Source organism: Mustela lutreola, chromosome 9 (assembly GCF_030435805.1).
Source record: "Mustela lutreola isolate mMusLut2 chromosome 9, mMusLut2.pri, whole genome shotgun sequence".
Taxonomy (NCBI): domain Eukaryota; kingdom Metazoa; phylum Chordata; class Mammalia; order Carnivora; family Mustelidae; genus Mustela; species Mustela lutreola.
In genome coordinates, this window is record NC_081298.1 from 141,840,269 (window position 1) to 141,863,937 (window position 23,669).

Consider the following 23,669-nt stretch of genomic DNA (forward strand, 5'->3'; position numbering starts at 1 on the left):
AGGACAGACCCCGTTTCCCAAAAAGAAGACATGCATTCACAGTATCTAACAGTCAAGAGGTGGCTCCACAGCTCAGCATAAACAAACAAAACCTTTAGGCAATATTAGAGAGGGCACGGATTGCATGGAGCACTGGGTGTGGTGAAAAAATAATGAATACTGTTTTTCTGAAAATAAATAAATAAATTTAAAAAAAGCAAAAACAAAAAACCTTTAGGCAGCTGTGGAGTCTGGGTGTCCTGCAGTTGGGAAGGAAGAAGGAACAGCTCTCTGCTCCTCTTGGCCCTGACATGGTCTGAACTCCAAGCAGCCCCGAGGCTGCAGAACGGCGGTCTCTGCCACGTGAGGACAGACCAGTGGGGATTTTACCCATGTTAAAAAACAAGGTTCACAGAGTGAATTTGAAGATCAAATAGGCTTTCTTACGTGATTCATGAATCCGGTAGCACGTGGAGAGCCGCTAGGCCATGCACAGGGGAAGGTGTTTGGGGAGGGACAGTGGGCAAGAAGCCAGCAGCAGCAGCAGGAGGAAGAAAGGCTTGTTTCAGGCCAGGACGTCTTCTTTCCAGGGCGAAACCACAGCAGGGGTTCATCCTGCAGATGGCCTCACCAGAGCCCATTAGGACCTTCCAGAAGGACGTGTAAAAGGTCACGTCCCAGGGAGAGGCTGAAATTATTCTCAGTCTTGTCAGCTGTACCAGGGACAAAATGCCTCCGTTGAGGGCTTGATGTTTCTTTCTTTCTTTCTTTTTCTTTTTCTTTTTTTTTTTTTTTTAACACCGGGAACCAAATCAGCCAGCACCTTGATCTTGGATTTCCAGCCTCCAGAACCGGAAGAAACACGGGTGTGTGCTGGACCCAGTCTGTGGTGGTTTGTCGTCCGAGCTGAGTCGGGCCAGCTCCGTTCAGACAACACTGGGAGGCTTACCTGGTCAGGTTTCCTGGGAAAGGTGACAGCTCTGACTCAGGATGTGAGGGGCAGCAAGTTATCCCTCCTGTAAAGACAGGGCTCTAACCTCACAAATTCTCCGTTTTTCCGACTCCTCAGTAACTACTTGCTTGTGGGAGAGAATTCTCAGGAAGTTGGTTACAGCTCAGACCTCAAGAGAGAGCACTGATTAGAGGTCAGAGGAGCTAAGCAGGGTCTCAGGGTGTGCGACTATGATTTATAATGAGATGTACCTTTTGTCTTTGCTCTACTTCCTGGCAGAGAACTCCAAAGACCCGTGCAATTTCCTAAGTGATAAGAGCAAGTGGATGTTGTTATGCTAAAAGGTGACTTTGGAAAAGCCCTCAGGATGCAAGCTCATTGCCAAGAGAGACAACCTGGTGATTTGAAGGTTGGAACTTGCATTCCTACCCCCAGACCTCTGGGAGGGGAGAGAGGCTGGAGATTTTCAATCACTAATGTCCTATAATTTACTCAATCACCCCTCTGTAATGAGTCCTCCATAAAAGCCCAAAAGGTTGGGGTTCAGAGCGTTCCCAGGTTGGGAAGAAATCTAGATTTGGGGAAATCATGCCCCTGGAGTCAGCATGGGGCTCCTAACCTTTTCCCCATACCTGGCCCTACACATCTCTTCCTTCTGGCTGTTTCTGAGCTCTATCCTTTTATAATAAACCTCGCTCTGTCCTTTTATAATAAACATCTAGAAAGTAAAATGTCTGAGTTTTCATGAGCCTCTCTAGAGAATTAATTGAACCCCAGGAGGAGTTGTGGGAACCTCTAATCTATAGCTGGTCCGTCAGGAACACAGGCGATGCCCCGGGCTTGGGACTGGCATCTGAGGAAGGAAGTGTGGGGCAGTCCTGTGGGCTGAACCCTTAGCCAGGGCACCCGCCGCTATCTCAAGCACATCCATCAGAGTGAGGTGAATTATGGAGCACCCACAGGTCCTGGAGAATTGCTCCGTGGTAGGAAGAAAGCTTGCATCGAATTAAGAGCAAAATCAGTCAGGGCCAAGTCAAGATGGCGTTGAATGAAAACATAAATCACTTTTGGGCCATTTCTCAGACTCTCCAGGAATGAGTTTGCACAGAGAAGCTTTATTATTATTATTATTATTATTATTTGGATAAAGTGGATTCTCAGAACATGAGATATAGTCACATTCATCAACAAATGTGTAAGCAACTCAAAAACCAATGCCAGTGATTTTTTTTTTTTTTTCAAACCAACTGTGGTTTTTAGAAGGACATTGAATGTCTTCTCATCTATTAGTGTGAATCGTGAGGAACTGGCTGTTCTCATTAAAGTATAAGAATGCTAATTGGCTTTAAAAACCTTCAGATGATTTTATGTGGGTAATAAAATTGAGAATGAACTCAATTCTGTTAAAAAATATGCCTGACCAGAAAGACGTGAAGTAAATTAACAGTTACCTCTGGGTGATACGATTATGGATAATTTTTATTTTTTTCATTTTGCTTTCCTCTGTTTTCCAAATGTATGCCAAAAATGTATTATTTTTAGAATCATGAAAAAAAAAAAAAGTTAAAGTCTTTCGGGCTTTTCCAGCCCAACTCAGTAGCATCTGAGCCGGACTTGCTGCGTGGGCTTTCTTTGTAATTCACCCTCCCCCCAGCCCCGACTGGATAGGGCACTTGGCAGCAGGGGTTGTGTACCCAGATGTGGCCCAGACACAATGATCAAGGACTCAAGCTGCCTCCTGAAGACTCTTTCCCTGTCCTCAAGGCCCTGATCTGACCCGTTCTCTGGGGCTGGCGCCCAGCGCCGGCAGGCATCCAGGAGGATGAGGGTAGCTGAGGTCGCATCTCTCCCGGAGAGGTGAGTGCCCTAAGCAGAGGTCAGGTGAAGGGGCATGTCTGAGAGAATGCTGCATGCCCAAGGGGACCTATCCAAGTCTGGAGGGCATGAGGTGAACACTGGGGCCAGGAATGCAGAGCTCTTGGCTCTAGGAGCCAGAAACTGCGAGCAGAATCAGACAGGAACAAGTTGAGATGCTCTGAATGAACAAATAAATCAGTTATGGGACGGATGAGAGGGAGGAGTGTTCGACTGCAGCAGGGGGAGGGCTCGCTGTTCCCACACTCGTGGGGCCCATAAGGACAGGTGGATGGAGGTAAAGGAAGGGCTCGGGAACTGAACCCACAGCTGGGAACCAGGGTGCCAGGGTGAGCTCTGCACCTCCTTGGACTCCAGTGCAAGGCACCTGCCTGCCCCTTGGACGTCTGACCAGTTCACACTCAGAGCGTGGAGCTAGGGCCCCCGGTATGGAGGCCAGTGCTATCCCAGGCATGACCAAGTTTTAGATACCCGGTCCCCCAGATGCTGGCTTTCATTTTAAAATAGAAAGGGCATTTCCCCAAGGATTCATCTATACTCTATCTTGTTGCTGATTGGGTTGCTTAAATATACTTAATTATTGATAACCTTGATTTTTAAATTGTACTTGCCTTTAGCAATGGCATTTTGTAAAAACACACAATTCCTTTAATTATGCACGAAGGAGGGGCTTCATTACATTGACCCACCGAGAGAGAGGGTGTTGTACAAAAATATTTTAATATATTATAGCATCTTACAACACATCAGACCGGTATTCAGGAACATTACATAGGAAGAAGAAAATACATTTTTCCCCCAAATTGGGACCTGTATACACTCAAGACAAAGACTTAAAATCTCACAGCATGGCAAGTTTCCCCCTAACCCCAGCTGATTAAACGGTCTTTCAACAAGTGGGCAGCCAAGAAGGAGAAGTATTGCCTGACGGAGCCTCATCGAGACTTCTGCTAGTTTTAACATCACGGTTCTCTCTACCAATCCTACGGCTCAAGTCCAAACATGGGGAGATAGAACAGGAGCCCGAGTTCCAGATGATTCAGCTGGATGACCTCGCCATCTTCAAACTTCAGAGAAAATAGGCAACTTTCATGTCCTTTATCACTAAATGACAGCGATGCTTCATGCTTTTTAAACCAATACAGTGTTACTCGTGTCTGACTTTCATGGGTTTCTTAAGGCAGAATTCTGTTCTTATTATTACCGTGTAAACTTACTTAAAAACACCACAAAACCTTTGCACTCAACACTTATGTTGAGATGCCTCAGATAAATTACATTTGATACTTCCCTTTCTTTTTTCATTAATTATGATGATTTTTTTAAATTCCAGGTAACCAAAAGTGTTGTGTTAGTTCCTGCTGTGCAATAGAGTGACCCAACACTTCCATCCACCCCCGAGCGCCCATCACGGTGAGTGGCCTCTGCTTGCTTTTTCAAAAAAAAAAAAAAAAAAAAGTGTTTCACAAAACTGCAAACTCCTATTTAGAACTGAAAACATAAAGCAAAATGTTAGGTAATCCAAATCTGAATTTTACCCTAATGCTATATGTCCATATCTCTCCCCTCTAAGAAAAAGAAAACTTTTAGGTATTTTAAACATTGCAAATCCTGACTGGGCACGAGACTGTGGAGCACTGGTGTCCAACTGGTTGGAAAAATATTTAAAATATTTCTCAGGTGCCATTGTTTTATTTTTCTATGCTTTAGACTTCCCTTTGGGAGAAGAGTTATACAATTCCCCGCATTTTGAATTTGAGTGAATTTGAGAGAAATTCATTCCAACTCAGAGGATGTGGGCTTCTGACCTAGATTTTGTTTCAAATAATGACGACTGAGGCCCCGCTGTCTTCCAGTCAATGTCTGCAGGGCTTCCACATCTGTGGTCTCTCTTTGCTGAACTCGCTCTTGCTGAGTAATGTGAGTATCAGCAAAGTGTGCTTATGTTACATTAAAGAAAAAAAAAAACAAACAAAAAACCTTTTATATTTATACAGATTATATTAAGGTAATTCTAGCTTAGTAGCTGTCAAAACCCAGACAGGAAAAAAGCTTTCTAGTTCATTTTTCTCTTAAAGCATAACATAAAGTAAAATGGAAAAATACATGACGACCTATCCTGTTTTTAAAAAGGCTTTAAAATTAATTTAATTTAATTTAAAATTAATTAATTAATTTTAAAATTCATTAATTTTTTAAAAGTAAATGAAATTTAAAATTAGTTAATTAATTTTAAAATTTCATTTCATTTATATATTTATATATTTATTTTACCCATTTATGTTACCTTGCTTGAGATGAGACACAAAAATATTCAGTTGAATTATAGTGACTTAAAATATGAAGTATAAATATGTTTTCTGACAAACAAACAAAAAATTTTCAAAAACCAAACTTTCAAAACCACCGAGTCTGGAAAGTAGATTAAGTGGGATTGTGTGTCGCTGCTTTATGGACTCAGGCGACATTTACTGCCACCTAGTGACCCATACTGGTATGGCAGCTAGATTGAAACTTGCCCGCTTGGGCAAAAAAATTTTCCATGATTTTGCTTTTCTGAAACAATGATAGGAAATTGTTGTTTTCCAGGCAAGGAGATACTGTCTAAATTACATAAACCAGCTGCACTGATATTTCCACAAGGAGACAACTTTGTTCCCTGACCCAGTTTAGGTGACATTTCCCAAAGAAGCTGAAAAAGGAAGGCCCTTCTCCTACTGACTGAAATTATGTCCTTACTGCCAGTGATTCAGAGTTAGTGCAGACCTATGATATGGTGCCCTGGCTTCACTGACATAAAATCCAGGTACATTCCAGACGCTTCCATACGTGCCTTCCTACATCCCAGTCCAGTGCTTTTCCTAACACAACAGGTCCATCTAGTAAGATGCCCACCTTCCCCCCGCCCTTCCTCTCTTTCTTTTTCCTTCTTTTTTTTTTTTTTTTTTTAGATTTAAAAAAAAAAATCACTTTGAGAGGGAGAGAAAGGGAGGAAGACAGAGAAGCAGAGGGAGCACAAGCAGGGGGAGCGGCAGGCAGAGGGAGAAGCAGGCTCCCCGCTTAGCCAGAAGCCCGATGCAGGGCTCGATCCCAGGACCTGGAGGTCGTGGCATGAGCTGAAGGCTTAACCATCTGAGCCATAAGGCATCATTTCTCAGAGATGTGGGGACAACTGTCTATTCCAATGAACTCATTTGGCAGAACTCACTTGGCAGACTCAGGTGGCAGGAGTAAGAGGTTCGTAAGGCAACCCAAGCACGGACCCTGTGTCAGCTTTGTCACGAAGTGCACAGGGTTTGCTGCTTTAGCTGCGACTCTTGGGAAGGAAGGAGAGCAGCAGAGATGGCTCACATTCACAGAACAGTCGGCGCGGGCCAGGGTCGTGCAGAGCACGGGAAGACCAACCATCTCCTTCGAGGTACTTACTGGAAACTGGAAAGGTGATCATTGCCTACTCTTTGAAACATGTGCTGACCATTTCTAGACCTCTGGGTAAAGAGTCCAAGACTTCAGTGGTAGAAAGGCAGAAAGGAAAGAGCATTACAACAAGCAGAGCAGTTGGGGGAGAGATTTTGTACTGGCTCTAGGTGTGAAAATTGGCATCTTCGTATTTAGCAGAAAAACAAAAAACAACAACTTGACTCTATGAAATGAAAGGATTGGAAACAGAACATCAAAACTGGGGAACCAGGAGTCCCAGAAAACACTGCTCAAAAACCAAAATTTCAAATAAGCAAATTAACTAAAGTTAATGGCTTGGCATTATATGTGGGTTTTGATGGCCCAAGTGATTCGTGTGTTCAGGTACCACAGATAATCGGAGAGCCTGCGCAACAGAAAATCAGCTCTGGGGCCATAGCAAAACGCCGACAGGAAGTGCCGCTCCTGGAAGTTGCCACACCTGGAGTCTGAGAGTCCCCACCGGTGGGGGGATGTTGGCTCCTTGTCCAGCTCTACCAGTCCAGCTTCAGATCTGCCTTGCTCCACACATACTTCCCTCCTCGCTTCAGAAACATCTTTTCATCAAATCCACTGAATTTGATAGCTTCCTCTACACCAACATCCAGGATTGACTTGGAAGGGTCCTTCCGTCCATTCCTACAATTTAGGAAGCGCATCTAGAAAATTCAAAGACAGAAAGGAGATATTTTTGTATAATCGATTCCTTGAAAAACTCAATTCTGGGAATTAATTCAGAATGATTTGTGATAGTGCTGTCATCTCAACAAACATTTATTGAAGGCTGTGGGCCAGATACCATGTGAGGACGCTAACCTCCTTGAAGATCCTTTCTCTGCCTCAGTAGCTCACTTTAACTAACAAAAACACATCTGACCAATTAAGTGCACGATCAACCAAATTTCACGTGTGCCACAGCTGGTGCGTGTGCCTCCAGGCGGGAGGGAGATGTTCAGAAATCGTAGTCTGGAGAGAACAGTGGTATAGAAGCACAGATGCATGAAACAGGATGGTGTCTTCAGGAAACTGCAGGTAGATGATGTTGCTGGAGTGAAAATCGTTTATAAATATATGGCATAACAAGAGTAAAAATCTCTTTTGAGAAAAGGAGAAAGACGAATAAGAAAGGAAGTTCAAAGGCAGGTATGAGGCCAAGAAGCGTCGTAGACGCCTACTGAAGGGTCGCACTTTTCCTCCTACGTTAAACACCTTACAGGCAAGAATGAGGTCTTCACAGGTTTTCTGACCCACCCTGTCACTACGCATCTTGTAGGAATACCTTGAATATTCCTAAATTACCAAAAGCAACTTTTGGTTCACGGTTTGTGGCAACTGTGTGGAGAGCCGAGAGTTTGTTGAAGAGAGAGTTTGGTCAAAACAGCCCGTCATGCCGCTCCAAAAATAAAAACTGGGGTGCCGGGGTGGCTCAGTCAACGAAGCGTCCAGCTCCTGACCTCAGGTCGGGTCACCATCTCAGGGTCGTGAGATGAAGCTCCGCCTTGGGCCCTACACTCACCGCGGCGCCCAAGATTCTCTCTCTCCCCCTTCCTCTGCCCCTTCCCCTCCGTCCCCTCCTCACACGCGTGCTCTCTAAAAATGAAATTGAAAAGACAAAAATAAAAATAAATTGTTTGACCTTTCCTCTCTACCTCAAACCCACACGCAGAACGTTCGCGTCACTACCTTTCGCCTTACGCCCCATGAAGAATGCTCATATTGAGAAACAACGAAATGGTTATGAAGCGTCATTGATTAATTTGAAAACACTAAAATACCAAAAGTCAAAACAAGTATTTCCCAAAACACCAAACTCCATGTATACACTGAATCATTTTTCTGTTAGAGCTCATTTCTTTCTTTCTTTTGTAAAATAAATAAATAAATATAAAATAAAAATTATTTTTATTATTTTTTAAAATGTACTTATTTTTTTGAGAGAGAGAGAGAGAGAGAGAGAGACGCAGGAGCTGGGGGTGGGCGGGGGCAGGGTGAGGGAGAAACAGGCTCCCCGCTGAGCAAGAAGCTGGACATGGGGTCGGATCTTAGGACCCCCAGATCGTGACCTAAGCCAAAAGCAGGCCCTTAACCCCTCAGTCACCCAGGTGCTCTGAGCTCATTTCTTAGAAACATCTTTGAATGGACTGGTTCATCCTATCCTAGAACAATTGGCAATAGTTTATGAATCTGGCCCTTCCCCCCCAAAAAAAAGACAAAGGAAAGAAAAAAATGATTTGTCTTTCAAATTTGAGAAGGGATAGATTTTCTTTTTCTTTCTGAGGCAGAGGGTAGCAATATAATCCGGGGCTTTGGGAGAGGAGCTGTAATGGATTCTTACCTGGACTAAGGCTTTTCTGTCAGGGACAAGGAGCATCAGAGGTGTGAAAGGTAATGGGAAGTGTGATAAGACCTTCCTCCAAAGTTCCCTGGGTTCCCACTGCCAGGAAACTCCCAGCCCAAGACTGTGTGACACAGGACTGTGCTTCACAGTGTCCGATTTAAGGTGACATCCAGGGACCCATCACCTAGGGTCGGTGCAAACACGGGGCCCGCGTTCAAGCAAAGCCCTGCCCACGTGCGTAGCTCGGAACCCACCCAGTGCAGGAAGGGCTCTGCACGGACGCCAGTCAGTGACCACAAAAGCAGGACGTGCTGGCTCGGAAGACAAATCGGAACCAGTCAGGCTCATGATAGTACAACACTGACATGGCGGCTTAATTAATTTTTCATTTTAAAAATTATTTTTATTTAAAAGTTTTCAAAGTTTATAATCCCTTACTAATACTTACATACTCATCCAGAATAAGGTAGGAATCCTTCATCTGTGAAAGAGAAATGGAACACAAATTTAGTTTCAACTGTATTTCTCAGTGCGCGCACTCAACGGTCTGTCCTTCAGTGTCTGTATGTTTGTGCTCTACTACTTCGGTGGCTTTGGGTGTGTCCCTTCCAAGACAATCCATCGGCTGGCGCCCCTAGCCCCCCTAACATGCATCTGTGTCTGTTCAGATTCTAGCAGAGGCCAGGCTTCTCTGGGTTTTCCACCCCAAGCTGGAAGCATCAAATGGCCTCCACTGACAGTTCCTCTGACAACCATCCCCAGGAGAATTTCCCATTTCCTCAAGCTGTGGGAGAGCCCTGCTCTTCACTTGGTATTCCCAATGGCTATTCCGACCCTACACTGAATGTCCCCCTTTATTCAATCTGTAAAGCTTTAATGTTATTCCCTGGGAGCTTCCCTGAAGATTCTACTGTGACTTCATTCCCTGTATCCTAGTTATACCTTCTCTAGGTAAGTGGAAGGTGCACCTACCCTCCTATAGGAAGCTATCCCTGCTCAAGGCCGTGTCCTTGGAGCAGCTCCCATTGCGGGAATAGTGGGGGATACATGGTCAAGGATGGGGAGGGGGAAGGGCCACTGAAGCTCCTCCAGAGGTCCCCCAGCGGGAAGGGGACGGCACCCCTCCCAGCCTGCTCTAGAACCCTCTACAGGATCAGTGTGTGAATCCCTCCGGGCTACAGCTCCTGTTTGGAATCAGTCTCAAGTTGTGGTGATGAACCAAGCCATGTTTGCGTCATACAACCTTCTGGTTGGACTCGGGCACCAGGCAGGACACCTCGTTGTGGCGGTCTAAGAATCCTTCAAATTCTTCGTCGCTGATAACGAATTGTTGCGCTTCCCTCAGAGCTTCCTCTCCGGAATTCTCGCCCTCAATCAGGAGGCACTGGAACACCTGGAGGACAAGGATGGTGCCTGCTTCGCCAACAGGCTCCCACCGTTTGCACCCGAACCCCATCCCCCAGACCCAGCGCCATCTCTTCTAAGCAAAGAAGACTCCACGGACTCAGGAACAGTCTAGAAAGACATTGCTCTGGGGCCTTCAACATCAGGAAGTACCAACTGTCTGAAAATATAAGTTTTCAGTGTATGCTTGATTTAGTCAGACACTCTGACTATTCAGACCACCAGATAACAGGTGTTCATTGCAGGGAATATGGACTATACAAAAGCATCAAGAAAATAAACAAATCATTTGTGATCCCCAAACCAGGAAATGATATTTTCAAAACGTTGTTTTTGCTGACTTCATTATATTCTTATTAAGGCCTCTCGACTATGGGGTTTATTTTTTAGTTATTAATATACAAGGACAGTTTCCAAAGGCATTAATAATAGTCTTCCAACATTCTTTTAAGTCAATAATTGTGTGTGTGTGTGTGTGTGTGTGTGTGTGTGTGTGTGAGAATGTATCATTCCCTTGTACGGAATACCATCATCTGAGAAGGAACAACTCTTCTCCAGGGACCTGCTCAAGGTGAAACAAGACGGTTGCTGATGACACACACGGGCGCCCGCAGAGCCCGGGTCTGTGGGGTTTTCATGGGAGGGGATCATACATAGTATTTAATTAACATTTTAGTCAGCTTAGATCTAACTGTAAAGTTCCCTAACATTGCCTTCTTTGCTCACTCTATGTCCACCCCCTTCCTCTGTGCTCCCCGGTCCTCACAGACCGTCGTCCCACAGCTTTCATGGCTGTCTTGCTCAGTAGGCTGGCTTCTAGGGAGGGGACACCCCTCACTGCTGTCCCCACGGCACTGGAGCCCAGTCCAGGCAACAGGGTGAGGAGAGTGGCCTGCCAGGGAGGTCAGGGGAGGTGTCCGCACGGGTTGGAAGCCCACGCTGATTTGAACATCCGGCAGGGGAAGACTTTGGTTCTAGAATCCACAGCTCGAATGGAGCTTGAGAAGCAGAATGGGGGGAGGAGGGTGAGATAGGCTGAGCCAGGTTAGGAGGGGCCACTCTCTTGTCACTACGGCCAGCCTCCAGGTGACCACAAAGCCCTCTGTGGAGGAGTCCCAGGAGGTCTACTCCGGCCCGTGCATGGTCGGTGCTGGGTACTGCTGATGGGCTGCGAGCCCAGGCCCTCGCGTGGAGGAGGCAGCCTGGGGGGCCACACACCGAGCCACGGACATCGATGGTCATCGGTTTGCAGCCTGCAGACACCCGTGATCTGAGCCGAAACCTGCTCTCCAAAGAGGCAGCAGCTGATCTGCTCCCTCCAGAATACTCGGGGTTTTGAACGGGCAGTTCTGGAGTGGATCCGTGCGTGGGATCGGAGAAGAGAGCGCTGAGGTCGAGAGGCCACGAGGAGGTCCTGGCAAACCGGCGTCAAGAGGAAGAATGTGTACACCGATGCAGGGACGCTGAAGAGAGTATGAGGTGGAGAAGTGGGACGGGGTGAGCGTTGTCAGGGAAAAGGAGGGGATGGGCGGGTGGTTCTAGAAGGAGGATCTAAGAACCCGGAGTCTGCCTCAGGCCCTCACCCTCCCCCTTCCTGGACCACAGCCTCTGTTCCTCCCACCGGCCCACCTCCAGTGCCTTCTGGGCAGGGGGTGCAGGTCCAGGAAGGTGCTTTTTAAACAGTTCCCCAGGTTGATTCTGAAGGACAGCCAGGGGCAAGAATGACTGACCGTATTTCTGAATCCTGCTCATCGTGGGCCGTAAACACGCCCTGAGTTTGAACTTTAGACTCTGTCATAGCGGACCCAAGGGTCAGTCCTAAAGCACTGATCTTGGCATTAAGCTTTGCCGCAACCTGGGAATACTGTTGCTCCGGTAACTTCAAATAATTCAAAGAAAAATGTATTAACAGAATTTATGAAGAACATGTATCCATTGATGACTAAGCCGAGAGTTTTAAAAAGAAATCCAGTCTTAATATATTTAATAGATATGTCCAGGTTAGGTTTTCTATGGGCATATTCTTCAGAACCTGTCCAAGCACTGACTGTATCTTTTCTTTTTTTTTTTTAAGATTTTATTTTGAGTCATCTCCACACCCAACATGGGACTTGAACTCACAACCCCAAGGTCAAGAATCTCGTGCTGCACTGACTGAGCCAGCCAGGTGCCCCCTAACTAGGTCTTTTGACCTCTACCCTCCCCATATCGCAGAAGGGAATCGGGTCCAGTTCTCAGAGGGGAGATTGGGACAGAGGGGGTGGAGGCAGGTTAAGAGAGCTGGAGGAAGGGCCAAGGACCTGGTTTCCCGGCCGGCTCGGTCGGAGCAGAGTCCTCTCTCACCTAGACATTTTGGGTTTCAGTGTCAAAGTCTCTCCGGAACATTTTCTGAACTCCCCTCCGCAAAGGGGACCCGGCACTTACTTTCCAGCGGACAGGATTCAAGGCTTTAACGGGCTCCCTCATATCCTCATCTACGTTGAATCGATTAATGACAGAATTTATCTTGAAGGCCACTCTGTAATCGCGACACCACGCCCTCAGTTTCTGAAGATTTTCCACATGGTTCTTCTTTCCTTGACCACGGCCGATGAGGACATTGACTTGTTCATCGAAGCTGTCACAGGAGATGGCGAGGATGTCCAGATACTCACCTGAGGAGAAGTGAGCACCTTTAAGCTTTTCTGTTCAAGGACAAACACTTTTAGACCATTTATCTCTCTTTAGGATAAAACACATCTTGCTTGTATCTAAGTTCTAATGCTTAAAAAGACTTTTTTTTTTCATGCCTACAACATTCACAGAAATGTCAACGATACTTGGTATTTGTTTAAATAATCTTGGAAAAAATATGCGTATCATGACGTCACGGAGACGATCTGGAGGAGACGGCCCTTTGACCATCCTAGAGCCACACTTGCATGTGTGCGAGCGTGTATTGGTATATTTAAATGAGGTCCTTCATTAATTGCTACATCTGGATTATGTCCCCTTTTCCTGCTCTCAGACTGCCTTGTAGGAGCCCCTGTGAAGACAGAGTTAGCGCAGCAGATCTGTTCGCTGACTCCTTGTGAGTCTCTGGAAGGGCATGGAACGATGATGAGGTTTGGCCAGTCCCTGCCAGTCCCCCAGAATGCTCTCTGTCTCCCGTTGATGGTGTGTCTATGTCTGAGCAATGGGGCACGTTAAGTCAGCTTGTCAAGAGTCGCTGGGATCGTTGCACAAGATTCGTGATGTAGCTGGTTTTGTAGCTAGGCCCTACATAAAGGCCTCAGACCCTAAGACTCACGTGAACATTCCTCGGCAACAACGTTCCAGAAATGTCCCTATATATAGCTCACCGCGTGAGAGAAAACACATCTTCTACATCCTAGAAGGGAAGGACTCAGAAGCCCGTGTCTCTGGCCCCCCATGATGCCCATCCCTGCTGTTTCTGCACCACGGCCTTTGCCCTGATGAACCTCAGCCGTGAGTCTACTGGCTGCTGAGTCTTGTGAGCGATCCCAGAAAACTGTCAATCTTAGAGACGTGGCGGTCTCTCCAAAGCGGCTCTCTTGCAGACCACGCTGTCACACATAAACTTTGCTGTCGTCTTCCCTCATGACGTCCGGCAATATTCCAAATTATTTGCAAATATTTCATTGGGAGATTTCACATGGAATGTAGGTTTCTGAATTTGGCAACACCAACCCTACGTTCCCACAGAGGATAGACGTCCACGGAAGCTCAGGGCTCACGGGCCGCCCGTCCGTCCGCCAGGACAGGGCATGGCGCTTCCTGTGCCTCATGGCCTTCCACCTGCTTACGGTCTCCCTACGACTGAAGCAGGTTTTTCTGCTGTAGCTCCACAGTCACTCCCTCCCACGGAGTCTCCCACACCAGCATCTGAGCTTCTGACTCTGGACACTCTGAGCTTCTGACCCTGGACGCTGTGATCCTTCGTGCCGCACGGGGCATGGGGAGCCAGTGCTGGAGGGAGAGCATGGCTCGGGGCCAGCGCCAGCAAGCCTGACCGATTCTCCCTGCTCATACCGTTCCCTCAACCCTCCCTCCCTCTCCGAATCCGGCTCCCAGAGTTTATTTGGAAACTTCTGACCCCATTTCACTCAGTGACTCCCTTCACAGTCATTTGGGTTCTCACAGGTCGTCTTCCGGCCTCCCCTGATCTACTTTCCCCAGAGACTTCCGCCTTTGTCCTCCTGCTTCCCCCCATGAGACAGGCTGCCCTGCCCTCACCCACGCATCCCTCCCCACACGCCTCTCTCCGCCGTCTCAGCAGGGGTGTGTGGTCAGAGACTTCCCGTGAGCGGCCTCAACAGAGGGGAAAGGCAACCCTCTCGCAGTGATGTCCAGGCTCCAACAGCTCCTACAAAGTGAGGACAGAAAACTGTGCTCTGAGAGGCTATGACTGTCTACGAAAATGACAGTAGAAATAACAGCTAACATTCTCCACTGCCCCCCCCCTCGTTCCGGTGCTGCTCTACCCCTACGGAAACTCCGCTGTAAGGTCTTAGGGTCTGTGGTTCGCCATCCTGTGCGGAGGGGAATCCCTGGGAGCCTCCCAGGTTGGTCTGTGACACAGCACGAGGTTCTGATGTAATTAGTCCGAGCTCCAGTCCCCACGCAGATATTTTACTTAACTTTCTTCAGCAGCCAAATATAGAGCCAAAGATAGGAAACACAGTTTTGGTCCAGTTGCTTCATTCATGAGACTAATGAAGTGAGGGTTCCTTCAATATTTAAAAATAAAATATCAGTGGCAAACAATGAGGTAGAGGTTGCAGAACGTGTCGGTGCTCCCTGCTAGTGGCTAAGCTAAAGCCATTGGCCTCAGCACCTGCTGAACTGGGATGCGTAACATAGTTGCGCTAACATGCTGTTACCTGTCCTGCCGCACCTGTTCGTCAAGGAGCACAGGGCTCTAAGCGTAGAGTCCCGCAGAAGCTTGCGGGCTTGCAGAGGGATTCGAGTTTGGTGTCCCCTCCCCCAGCAAGCCCGGCTTAAGGACCAGGGTGTTTGGAACCACCAGTCATTGCGGTGGCGACCACAGCACGAGGGCGGGAAGCTCACCGTAGTTCTGGAACCAGCGCTCGTGGATCAGGCTCCCGTTGCTCACGATGCTCACGCTGGGCAGCCGCAGTTCCTCTTTGCAGAACCTCACCAGCTTGCCCAGGTACTCGCCGCGGTCGTGAATAAACGGCTCTCCGCCCGAAAAGTTTATCTTCTCCATCCCTGTGAGAGGCAGAACGTGAATCCTTCCGTCCCCCACCTCCATTGCACAAACACCCCTTGCCATTATTTTAATGACAGAAGGAATGTTTTCTCAAAGTAACAAAAAAATGAAATGAAAGCCTCCCATTATCCCCAGCCCTCACCCCCAACCTTGACTCCCCATGCCCCCCACAGGGCTTGGCGGGGGGGGGGGGGGAACAGACCATATACATGACCCGGGGCCAATCCTTCCCCCTGCTTTGAAATACATACACTTTAGGGCACCTGGGTGGCTCAGGCTGTTAAGCATCTGCCTTTGGCTCAGGTCATGAACTCAGGGTCTTGGGGTCGGGCATCAGGCTCTCTGCTTCTCTCTCTACCCCTCCCCCCTGCTCATGCTACGCTCACTCAAATAATTAAGTAAATGAAATCTTTGAAAAATAAAAATAATGAAATAGATGTGCTTTAAAGTAGGGAATCAGTTACAGAGATGGAGAAGACAGCACAGGGATGTGCAGAAAACCCCCTCCGCCGCACCTAGATCGGTCTTGCTTGGGACTCTAGCCTGAGACAGCTCCATGCACCCAGCCCTGCGGCCCCCTCCCTCTCCCACATGCTCGGTGCCTCTTGGGCTGGAATTCCTGCCCTTTCCTCTCTTGATGCACTCCCTGGTTTTGGAAAAGCCCTTAGCAGTTTCCTGGGGGGAAAAAATGCACAATATGAACCAAGGTGAGATCTTACTTATATGTTTCAAAATTCATCTGTGATCACTGGTTTGGACAGGTATAGTATTCTGGGTGAAGTCATTTTGAGCTTGGAATGTTAAGGGCATGCTTTGCTCTCTTCTAGGTTTTAATATTACTGTTCTGAAGCCTGATAACACTTTGATTTATAACCTTTTAAACTGCATAACTCTCCCTTCCAGAAGTTTTCTTTCCAGTGTCCCCAGATTTCAAGGTGAGGTGCCTTAGCCAAATCTGTCTCTATTCATTGTTCTGGCCACTTGGCAGGCCCTTGTTAGAAAAAGACCGCTTCTTCTGGTACGGCAAGTTTCTCATACCATGTGTTTGAGAGCTCCTACCCCTCCACCACTGTGCAGATCTCTCTGGAGGTCCTATCCAGGGTTTACTGGCGCTCTGGCTGGTAACCACCTGCCCTTCCTGCTGTGTCTCCTGCATCCCATTTTCCCAAGACCTTATCTTTTAGTCTTTCTATTAAAATTTTAATTTTAGAAATCCCAGTTTCCGTTCCCCAGACTTTCCCACATCTTATTTTCTTAGTACCACATCGCTATTTCTTACATGGAAATTTTCTCTTATCTCTCTGGGATTATCGGTTAAAGAGTTTTGAAGTTTTCCTATATTCTCTTTGCTTATTTTGGTGTCTGCCTTTTACTTCAGTGTTTCTATTTGTCCTTTCTTATTTGAGTGATGCTTCAAAGAGCGGCAGGGGAATTCCTGTGATTGAGGAAGAAACCCCTCACTGGGAGGGTTCTGTTTCGGAGCGACAGAGAGAGAAACTGACTTCCTCCCTGGATTACGTCCCACATGCTGGGAGCCTTGGTCATGCCTCTGGGCCATTCTGTTCTGCTCCTGCTATGCCATACCCCCAGGTGTCTGCACCCCGGAATGTGGGCTCTCACACCCAGCAGGCAGACTCTCGCTCCCCCATCTTCACTATGGTGCTTTTCTTCTCCCTGCTTCTCCTGGGGTGGTTGAGCCCAGCCTCGTGTCCAGATCCTTCTGAAAATATGCCTTCTATCATGCGCAGGAGGAGGGGCTCTCCTTGTGGTGGGGGCAGCAGGGGATCTGCCTTGGACCTGCTGTCTCGCTCCTGCCTCACTCCCTCCTTGATCAGTGCTGTCCTTCTGTGTGATACGCTGCATTCCACGGGGCAGGCTGGAGAACCCGGGCAGCCACCACCCTGTGCACACAGGCTGAAGATGCCCAAGTGCCATCCACCAGTTCCAACAACTGTGTTGACTTCTTTTTGCGTTTGTTCCCCTGTTTTCAGTGATGCTACTGGAATTTCAGTGGAGCGAAGGAAAGATTGGAGGGAGTGTGGACATGAACTAGAAGGTCCAGAAGTTCATGAAATACAGACTTTATACAGTGACATTAACCTGGTGGAGTTCATTTTGAATTCAGTTCAGTTCAATTCGGTTGGCTGAGTGAGTCTTTCTTAGATGCCCGGTGCTAGTGGCCACATCAGAGTGGGCCATTTCCAGAATGAACTCGTAATCAGGAAGCAACTGCCTCCGCTAAGAGAAGTGTGAGATGCCCACTCCGGTAGATGTTGAGGGTGTCGAAGGCACGGGCACCGGACAGCATGCTCAGATCAGAGACAGATACCAGGCGCCTCAGAGCATGGCAAGGAAGGACCCGGGCTGATGAGCCACAGAAACAGAAGCACATGTGAGGTTAAAGGGGGAAGCATGAGACTGGTAAGAAGTGCAGACAGATCTGGTCATAGGAATGAAATAATTAGAGACACCAGCCAGGCTGGCAGAGAGGGCTGGGGAACTTAGTAAGGGGCAAACAGCACATTATGCCGTAAAATTCCCTGAGAATGTTATTTGTTGAGATTTGTTCAATAAACTTTGTACCAGCTAAGTAACAAACACTGTGCGTGGAAATCCAAGCTGTGCAAATTCCCCGTAGCGCAGCCTTCGGAATGCTGCCCTGACTCAGTCTCCAGGTCCCGGCTGAAGGGTGGTCACCTCTTCTTGAGCAACACCCCAAGCTCCTGATCTATGAGGGTCTCTCTCGGGGCCATGGTCCTCTCTGCCCTCTGAGTCCCAGAGCCAGGTCTCGGACAACCGGGACAGCCCCGGCACCCAGGGCTCGCTGAGATTGTTCAGACTAGCCTGTGCTAAGCTGGCTTTGCCTCCCTATCAGTTCCTATGAAAACCACATTGATGAGGTCACATTTACAGTCCCCTCCTGCCCCGATCTGGGACTTCCTGTGAGGCGAGGGCGGTCCTGCCCCAGGAACGGTGAATAGCAAATTACATGACTCTTTCTAGTTTTTCTCTCTTGATCTGCATCTGGCCTCCCCAAACCTCACCCAAGGTAACATGGTTCAGGCAAGCATTTAATCCTGAAACCCATTCAGCAAGGAAGAGATTATCATCCTAGTTTTTAGCTGCTGGCATCAAAGCTCAGGAAGGTTCAAAGGTTTATTCAAGATCATAAGACTAGGGAAAAATGGGAGTGAGGATGGGTATCGAAGCTCCACAGCCTCCGTCTCTATCAGGGGCACTGCCCTTCCGCCAGCGCGCCCAGCACAGCCCCGCTGTGTGGCAGACCAAATGCCATCTGCTATGGCTTTCAACACCGTCTTTCTCTCTCAGATGGGTCTGTGACTGGACAGTGGTCCACTCCGTCATCTCACTATTGGAATCCAACATGCTGGGAGCCTGCCTGTGTGACAGTGACTATCGTTCGCTAGAAACATCATTTTTCCCGACAGTGAAGTAGGATCAGATTAACCAGAGAAGGTGAGACGGCGTATTGGCCAGCGGCCCTTGAAGAGTATGAAGGGAAGATGTAGACCGGATGAAAGGAACAGAAAGTTGAAGGAACAGGATGCAGGTGCGTAGTTCAGATCATAGACGAGCAACGACTACTTCACAATGAAGTCAGCCTACGAGGAGCGATCCTACCATAGCACCGATCAATAACAGGTGCTCACAGAGGCCAAATTCCGCTCGATCTTCTCCGTGTGTACGTGAGAGAAGTAAAAAATATGTTGTAAAAGTACCTCCCACCTGAGTAGCACATTTTAAATATAATTTACATTTAGCTTTACATTCTTAATCATCACCAAAATAGATTTTCCTCTATTAACCAGAAATCTCACTTAGAAGTTATATGACCTATGTTATACCTTGATCATTTTAGTTGACTTTGACTTTCTTTACTTAAAACTGAGAAATCATTATATAAAAATATTAATTATAACCATAATAGTTTATACTCGCTTTAAAACCCCCTGAACATTCACTTATTTGTGCCATGTGGCAACTTTTTCAGGTTGGTATGGGCGTTATCCTTTTTTTTAAAGATTTTATTCATTTGAGATTGAAAGTTTGAGAGAGAGAGAGAGATTGAGAGCAGGAGCGGGGGGCAGCAGGCAGAAAGAGGAGAAGCAGGCTCCCCACTGAGCAGGGAGCCTGACGTCCAGCTCCATCCCAGGACTCTGGCATCAGGACCCGAGCTGAAGGCAGACACTTAACCAACTGAGCCACTCAGGTTATCTTGATTATCTACATTTTAAAGATTGTTAAACTGCTACTCAGAAAATTTAAATGTCTTCACAAGTCTTTTAAGTGTTAGGGCAAGAGCTCAAACCCTGGCCTTGTAAGTCAGGAGTCTAGGTTCTTCCCATGACACTAGACCTCCCTTTGTTCATTCATCTATTAATCCATCTCTCCAAAAACATTCATCAACCCCATTTTACACTCTAGATATCCTGGTAGCCACAAAGATACATAGAATGCTCAAATTCTACCTTGAAACTCAAACTCTTTGGGGGATCCAAATTTTAAAAACAAAACAGCAAAACAAAACATAATGGCATAACTTTAAAAAAAACTACAATAGGGGCACCTGGGTGGCTCAGTTGGTTGAGCGTCTGCCTTCGGCTCAAGGTCACGAACCCGGGGTCCCGGGAGCGAGCTCCATGTGGGGCTCCCTGCTCTGTGGGAACCTACTTCTTCCTCTGCCCCTCCCCTGCTCATGCTTTCTCTCTCTCAAATATATACATAAAACCTTTGTAAAAAAGTGTTAGAATACATATTTGTAATAGGCTCCAAGGGGTCACAAATGAAGGAGAGAGCATTCCAGAAACCGAGGACAGCATGATCACAGCCTGGATTGATGCAGCTGTTGGGAGAGAAGGGGTGTAATACACTGTGCCTAGAGGCACTGGGGTGCAGGAATTGATGTCCCAATGGGGACCTCAGAGACAGTTATATGAATTGCAGCAATCCAGGTGAGAAATGGGGAGACCCTGAGCTGAAACCCACTGGGACCAGTGAGGCGGGTCTGTACTTGGATGAACAGCTGTGGATGATTGTGCAAACGTAATGGAGAACCAAATAAGTCAGATCCAAGGCAGTGCAATGATGTAATTTCATTATATAAAGTAAAAAACCAGGCAAAAACTACTGTCTGTTACAAGACAAACTCATGGTTACCTGGGCAGGGCAGTGGCTGGAAGGGAGATGTTTCTAGATGCTGTGATGTTCTCTCTCAGCATCTTGGGCTGTTTATGTGGGTGTGGTCACCTTGTGAAACTTGCCTAGCTAAACCCTCAGGATGTGTGCAATTCTGTGCATGCATGGTATACTTCCGTAAAAAAAGTTAAGCAAATTGAGAAAAAGTTGGCAAGGCTGCTAAGTTACTAGCTTGGTTGGAGCTCGAGGAAAGACAGGAGGAGAAGGTGAGAAGGGACAGGTCTGGTGCGGAAGATGTTGCCAGGCTGAGCTCTCCCGAAGATGCCTTCACTGTACTGCTTCGGGGAAGTTCAGCAAACAAGCCTAGAGCAAAGTCATTGCCATATTTGTATTGTAAATAGCTTCTTTAAAGTTTCATGTTAGGAGCACTTACATGATTCAAAATAAAAAACTCAAACATGGTAATTCTTTTATTTTTCTTAAGATGTATTTATGTATTTTAAACAGAGAGTGAGTGAGAGCATCTCAAGCAGAACAGCACCCCCCCTCTCCCCGCCCCCGAGCATGGAGCTCCTGACGCAGGGCTCCATCTCACAACCCTGAGATCATGGCCTGAGCAGAAACCAAGAGTCAGGTGCTTAACCGACTGAGCGACCCAGGCGCCCTTCAAACGTTACAGTTCTTAAGTCAAAGTTTGTGTCTTTGTTTTCAACTTTCCTCTTTTACTCTTTTTGGAAAGCTCCACTCTATCAGCACTTTGGACCAACTCAGAAAGTGACACGACTTCCCATCCTGTCCCTTGGCCCACGCTGGGTGCCCTGGAAGCCTGGCAGGTGCACAGACTTCTGCTTACTTGGTGGCTCCAGGAGGGACGGGTTGGCATCTCTTACCGTCTGTGCCAGCCAACTCTGGTTCCGAAGGCCTAAGCTCCCACCCCAGTTCACCCTAGTACTCCCTCGTAAGCTGGGCTGGGGAGCATCTCAAATTCTGTGTGAGCTCTCGCACCTGTGCCTGCCCCCAGCCAGCGGCTGTGCCCTGATTCCCTCCCAAGACTGGGGACTCACCGGCTGCCTGCAGCATCCGAAGCCCTCGCTTGGCCTCCGCCAGGGGCAGCACGAAGGACGTCTTGGCCGTGTGGAAGCAGAAGCCACACTTATAGTTGCACTGGCGGGTGAAGTGGTAGTTGACGCTGGTCGGGGTGGTGGGCAGGTCCGGGCCCTCCTCCTCCTCCCCTCGGCTCTCCTGCCGTTCTCCCTGGCCCCTCGGAGGTGGCAAGCGGGTGTTCTTGCCCCCTGCCAGCCAGAGTGCTGACTTGAGCCAGAAGAACCAGGGGACCACGCTGCCCCACAGAGAGCCTAGTGGCTTCCGGAGGGCACTCAGCAGCTTTCCAGCAAGAGCAAAGGGCGCCAGCATCCACATGGTGGCCGTGTGCCCCGGGGCTGCACGGCACCCGGGGATTCTGTTTATATGCACTGGGCCAGCCTATCACACGGGCGAGAGGGACACACCTCTGACTGAGTCTCAGCTGAGCTCAAGTTTCGATTTTCCTGCTCATGAAATTGAAAGCTGGAACAGCGCCAAGACCTGCGGCTCAGGATCAAGGCCGGCAGCTGCCTCTCTCGGCCTCACCTTTCACCTATCTTCTGGGTCACCGGTGGCTTCTAATTGGATACAGACCAAGGCCTTCGGTCCATCTGTATCTCGGTCCCGCAGACAGCGGCAGCCTGGAGAGATACCGTCCCCACTTCGGATGCATTGCTCATGCATGATACCATACGTGGGGGCTCCGCCCCGGCGTCCTGCCCGAGCAACCCCCGCCCGGCACTGACTGTTGGCTATGAAAGTCAAAGAATGCGAAGTATGACTGACCTGTGCAGGCTGAGGACAGACCCCACACGCCTCGGGCCCCCTTTTGGATCACAGTCAGAAAAAGCACAGGCACATAACATGTATCCTTCATCTGCCTGTAGTTATTCATCGTCTGTGTTTTCATAGTGCCGAAAGGTAGACATTTATGTTTTCCTGCATATTTATTTATGTTTTTTTTTTTTTTTAAGATTTTATTTATTTATTTATTTATTTGACAGACAGAGATCACAAGTAGGCAGACAGGCAGGCAGAGAGACGGTGGTGGGGGGAAGCAGGCTCCCTGCTGAGCAGAGAGCCCCGTGTGGGGCTCCATCCCAGGACCCTGGGATCATGACCTGAGCTGAAGGCAGAGGCTTTAACCCACTGAGCCACCGAGGTGCTCCTATTTACGGTTTATTTTTAAATAATCTCTACACCCAGCATAAGGCTCAAACTCATGACCCCAAAATTAAGTCACTCCCTTCTCCAACTGAGTCAGCCAGGTTCCCCACTTCTATTTTATTTTTTAAAAATATTAGGAAGGGACACCTGAGAGGGCTCAGTCAGTTAAGTGTCTGCTTTTGGCTCAGGTCATGATCCCAGGGTCCTGGGATCGAGTCCTGCATGGGGCTCCCTGCTCGGCGGGGAGTCTGCCTCTCTTTCTCCAACTGCCTCTCCCCCAGCTCATGCTCTCTCTCTCTCTCCTCTCTCAAATAAATATAGAAAACCTTCAATAAAAAAAATAAAAGACCATGGGAAAATCAGATGCTTTTCTAAGATGGTTATTGTCAAGAGGTACAAGTGGCTTCTTCCTTATTTTTACAGTTTCTTAGAAAGGACTGTCAAATTTTGTGCTGAAACTTATTTTTCCTTGAGTTTTTTTTTTTTTTTTTAATCAGAGCTGAGTTTGAGCAGGTACTTTCAGGTTTTCCTGAGACCTGTGGAAAGTTGCAACAGTCCTAGTGGGGAAGCTTCTGGCACCAGGAGCCCAGCTCACCACTTGCTAATGTGACTTTGGTAACTTGTGTTATTTCCCTGGGTCTCCATTGCCTCGAGGCAAGTACTGGTGTCTCATGGGACTTATTGTATGGAGACTGAAAATTCTAATGGATGGAGAATCACATAAATTGGGACATAGTCTAGCAGACTGTGAGTGTTCAGTTCAGGATAGCTATTGTTTTTCCAGTAGTGTTATGTTCTGAATGGAAACAAAGATGACTTTCATTTTACTTAGAAAGGAAACTGAAAGTAAATCCAGCAAAATAGCAAGGCAATGCGTAATGATTTCCAATTATGCACTGGTGGATAGAATCCAAGTGGAAATCATCTTAGCCAAAAGCATTGTGAAATATCCCTGTGATATGATTCAAGAAATGCCTTTTGTTTCTCTTTCTTGTTCGATCACATGAATGTGAAGAAACAAA

General features: G+C 47.6%; 1 protein-coding gene across 1 annotated transcript; it reads right to left on the minus strand.

The window, feature by feature from the left end:
• Positions 1-3,507: 3,507 nt before the first annotated feature.
• On the minus strand, positions 3,508-22,353 carry RSAD2 (radical S-adenosyl methionine domain containing 2). The gene is made up of 6 exons (XM_059132747.1): positions 21,462-22,353; positions 15,078-15,239; positions 12,432-12,661; positions 9,847-9,996; positions 9,052-9,084; positions 3,508-6,924 (listed from the first exon to the last, which is right to left on the minus strand). Exons 1-6 carry the CDS (start codon positions 21,814-21,816, stop codon positions 6,760-6,762), a joined length of 1,095 nt encoding a protein of 364 aa, XP_058988730.1. The 5' UTR covers positions 21,817-22,353; the 3' UTR covers positions 3,508-6,759.
• Between the last annotated feature and the right edge of the window lie 1,316 nt (positions 22,354-23,669).

What these genes read in the sequence shown, in the direction of transcription:
- RSAD2 (XM_059132747.1), bottom strand. Translation starts at nt 21,816, where the DNA reads ATGTGGATGCTGGCGCCCTTTGCTCTTGCTGGAAAGCTGCTGAGTGCC. An exon ending in TGCCCGAGTCCAACCAGAAG is followed by an intron (nt 9,085 to 9,846) that starts GTTGTATGACGC and finishes TCTCTTTCACAG; the next exon opens with ATGAAGGATTCCTACCTTAT. An exon ending in ACCTTATTCTGGATGAGTAT is followed by an intron (nt 6,925 to 9,051) that starts GTAAGTATTAGT and finishes TGAATTTTCTAG; the next exon opens with ATGCGCTTCCTAAATTGTAG.